The sequence below is a fragment of the Spinacia oleracea genome, chromosome 6 (genome assembly GCF_020520425.1).
Source record: "Spinacia oleracea cultivar Varoflay chromosome 6, BTI_SOV_V1, whole genome shotgun sequence".
In the NCBI taxonomy this organism is placed as follows: Eukaryota; Viridiplantae; Streptophyta; class Magnoliopsida; order Caryophyllales; family Amaranthaceae; genus Spinacia; species Spinacia oleracea.
Window position 1 is genome coordinate 115,728,372 of NC_079492.1, and position 3,958 is coordinate 115,732,329.

General features: G+C 35.7%; 1 protein-coding gene across 1 annotated transcript; it reads right to left on the minus strand.

Moving 5' to 3' along the window:
• Positions 1–561: 561 nt before the first annotated feature.
• LOC110803351 (uncharacterized) lies at positions 562–2,984 on the minus strand. Its single transcript, XM_056832663.1, has 2 exons — positions 2,705–2,984; positions 562–2,603 (listed from the first exon to the last, which is right to left on the minus strand). The coding sequence occupies exons 1-2, from the start codon at positions 2,982–2,984 to the stop codon at positions 562–564; spliced, it is 2,322 nt and encodes a 773-aa protein (XP_056688641.1).
• Positions 2,985–3,958: the final 974 nt, after the last annotated feature.

Genomic DNA, 3,958 nt, shown 5'->3' on the forward strand with positions numbered 1-3,958 from the left:
AAGTAAAATAATTGGAGACCATTAAATTTTGGATTAGTGTGGGGTGAGGGTTTATGAGATTAATTGTTTAATATGGTAGTGGGTTATAGCGTAAATTAGATTGTCCAACACGTGTATGGCACGTGCTTCTCACTAGTATTGATAAAAACAATTTCATTATTTAAAATTCAAGACAGATGTTAGCAAAGTAAATAACCACATTAGAATTTACCGTCTATGATCATGTATAAAAATAAATTATTCAATAATCTATTATGCAAAAATATCATTAGTAATTTTGTACTCGACCATGCTTAAAAACATAGATGCATTTATCACTAAAAAAAACATTGAATAATGTACACCTTTACACTTATGATATATATTGATCAAATAGTAACTAAATATCGTAGTTTTTTTTTTTGCTAAGCAAGAGAGAATAATATTAATTGGATCAACAATTACAACTTAAGCCAACTCCAAGTCATACAAACCAACTAGGTTGGACTCTATGCCCTTGGAATCAGCAAAAACAAAGCTAAAACAAGCTCTAAAAACACAACCAGAATGCCTAAAAGGCTATTACAATTTTGTGAACCAGTCACTATCCCTCTTGCTTACATGTTTTGGCAAAACTACCTGAATTCTGCTCTTAACCATTTGCTTCAAAGCCTTCATACTCTGACTGACAGTGGGAATGGTACTCTCCCAAAAGCTAGTGTTTCTACATTTCCAGATCAGATAGACAGCAGCACCAACAACTGCAAAATAAACCTGCTTCCTGAACCTTGAAGCTCTACTTTGTCCAGCTTTCCTGAGTAACTGAACCAAATTTCCATGAATAGAGAAGCCAATCCACTGGTGAACTGCTATAATAATTTGCCTACTATACTGGCACTGGAAGAATAAATGCTGATGAGTCTCATCATCCAGTCCACAAATCAAACAACTAGCAGATTGACTAATGCCTATCTTTGTTAGCTTTTCCGTAGTCTGAAGTTTGGATTGAACAGCTAACCAGCAGATGAATCTATGCTTAGGAACATTCAGCCTATTCCACACCATTTTATCCCAATGCACCCTTGGCTTATTCCCTACAAGTTTCTCATACACTTGTTTCACTGAATACTGAGGCATGTTTTCAAACTCTGCAAGAGTAAAAAACTGTTTTAGTTTCTCCTTTGTATTACAAACTTGTTTCCAGTACCAGCTAGCAGTAGAGACAGGCTGATACTCCCACCAATCCCCATCCTTTAAGTAGACTGAATTGATCCACCTAATCCACACATTATCCTGCTTCTTGACTAAAGCCCATACATATTTTCCCATAAAGGCTATGTTCCAAGTCTGAACATCTCTAAACCCCAGACCTCCAGTTTGGTTGTCACTACAGACCTTATCCCAAGCTATATTGCTTGGTTTATGACTGAAAGCATGACCACTCCATAGGAAGGCTCTGCAGATCTTCACTATATCCTGTAGAACACTTTTTGGAAGCACATATATTTGAGCCCAATACATATGCAAACTTAGCAATATTGAGTTAACAAGCTGCATTCTTGCTGTATAGGATAAGTTCCTAGAACTCCAAACTTTGATCCTGGTTATCATCTTATCCACCAGATGAGCACACTGAGCCACAAAAATCTTCTTAGAGCATATAGGAACACCCAAGTATTTAAAAGGCAGCATACTTCTAGAAAATCCAGAAACATCCACTACCCTCTGAATATCAGATTCCTGCATACCATGACAGTAGATAGAAGATTTTTGTTGATTTGCCTTTAAGCCAGAAGAATTAGAAAACAATTTGAAAGCTTGAAGCAACAAGTAAATAGACTGATAATCTCCCTTGCTACAGATAATCAGATCATCAGCAAAACATAAGTGAGTAAGACCAATCCCCTTACACCTTGGATGAAATTGAAACTGAGGCATAGACCTCACTCTATTCAGAATTCTAGACAAATATTCCATGCAAATGACAAACAACAGAGGAGAGATAGGGTCTCCTTGCCTCAAACCTCTCTTGGATTTAAAGAAGCCATGCATAGAACCATTCAGCATCAGAGAAAACATGGGAGTAGACACACATTGCATAACCATATCAACAAATTGCTTAGGGAAATCCAACAATTCCAACATCTCCTGTAAGAAATGCCAATCAATAGTATCATAGGCTTTTTGAAGATCAATCTTCATAAGACAACTAGGCTTAACCCCTTTCCTCCCATAATGCCTGACTAAATCTTGAACAACCATAATATTATGAACTATGTATCTCCCATGAGCAAAGCCTCCTTGATTCTCCAAAATGAGATCAGGAAGAACTTGTCTTAATCTCCCACACAAGACTTTTGTTATGCACTTATAGATGGTGTTGCAGCAAGAGACTGGCCTGAACTCACTCACATCTTTTGGACATTTAGTCTTAGGGATGAGAGTAATCACAGTGTGGTTCACCTCCTTCAAGATTTTTCCTTGCTGTAACATATCAAGAATGGCTGCAATGACTTCATCCCCAACAATATGCCAAGCATCTTTATAAAAATAAGAACCAAAGCCATCTGGACCAGGAGCTTTAATACCTGGAATAGAGAAAATAGCCTTCTTAACTTCATCTGCTGTATAGGGAGCATTGAGAATAGCTTTATGATGATCCATACAAACTGGCCCTGCTTAACCACCTCCCTGTTTACTGGTGTTCTATTATCAGAAGTACTACCTAGTAGCACTTTATAATAATCCAAGAAAGCTTGGGACACCCCATCAGCTGTATCTTTCCATTCTCCTTTCATATCATAGATGCTATAAACTTGGTTATGCACCTTCCTGATCTTGATACTTTGGTGAAAAAGGGAAGTATTCTCATCCCCATCTTTAAGCCAAGACAATTTTGCTTTCTGACTGAGGAAAGCCAAATAAGCTTTATGTTTCTCCTTATAATCCTGAATTGCAATCAACTTTGCATCTGCAAAACCTTGATCAGTTGGATTATTATGCATTGCAGTTTAACGAAATCATAAAGTAGCGATTAGAAGAATTTAAGTCAGAAAAGTAATATTTTTAAAATCACTATACATATACTCGAATCATGCATGTCCAACATTAAACTATCAAGGAGTAGTTTAATATAAAGCCAACCGAAAAATTAAAAATTAGGCTTTCATAAGATCAAATAGATTGATGCCGTAATCAACCTTTCCCTTGAAATCATGCTATAGGACATTACAGATTCTATAGGACAAGTATGGGTATTAATCGAAACATATGATATAGGACAAAGCTATATTAATTAAAACCAATATTCACCAACTCAAAGAATAAAAGTTGCATCGCAATAGAATCGTATTAACATAAAGGAAACCCATGAACTTTGTTTATAAATATAATCAGATCGGCCAGATAAGAAATAATTGCCCATTTATCATATATTGCATGTTCATAAATTTCAAATAAAAAAAAAAATCACTTACCTCAATGACATATATGACTTCCTTTGTTTCTTGTTTACTCAGTCGGCTAAGTTTTGGTGCTGATAACGTATTATGAAATACATTAAAACGGGAGGTGAAATTGGGATAGAACAACTGTGTGTTTTATTCCATGAACAACATGCTATCACTACAAAATTATGGATTATTAGAGACGGAATTTGAGACGGAAACTATAAGCATCTCAAACTTGAGACGGATTACTAAAATTTCGTCTCTAAATTAAAATTGAGATGGGATTGTATATAGAGTTTCAAACTTTTCGTCTCAAATTTGTAATGGACTTGTCAAAATTCCGTCTCAAATTTTTTTGAGATGCTCTCTATAGAGACACCCCATTTCGTCTCAAATCCGTCTCCAATCATCATTTTGAGACGGATTTGGACTATTTAGAGACGAAATCCCTCGTCTCTATAAAATGATTTTTTTGTAGTGTATATATACATACAATAGAATAGGGTTTGCTTGAGGAACAATAAACCCTA

What these genes read in the sequence shown, in the direction of transcription:
- LOC110803351 (XM_056832663.1), bottom strand. Translation starts at nt 2,984, where the DNA reads ATGCATAATAATCCAACTGATCAAGGTTTTGCAGATGCAAAGTTGATT. An exon ending in TTATTATAAAGTGCTACTAG is followed by an intron (nt 2,604 to 2,704) that starts GTAGTACTTCTG and finishes CTCCCTATACAG; the next exon opens with CAGATGAAGTTAAGAAGGCT.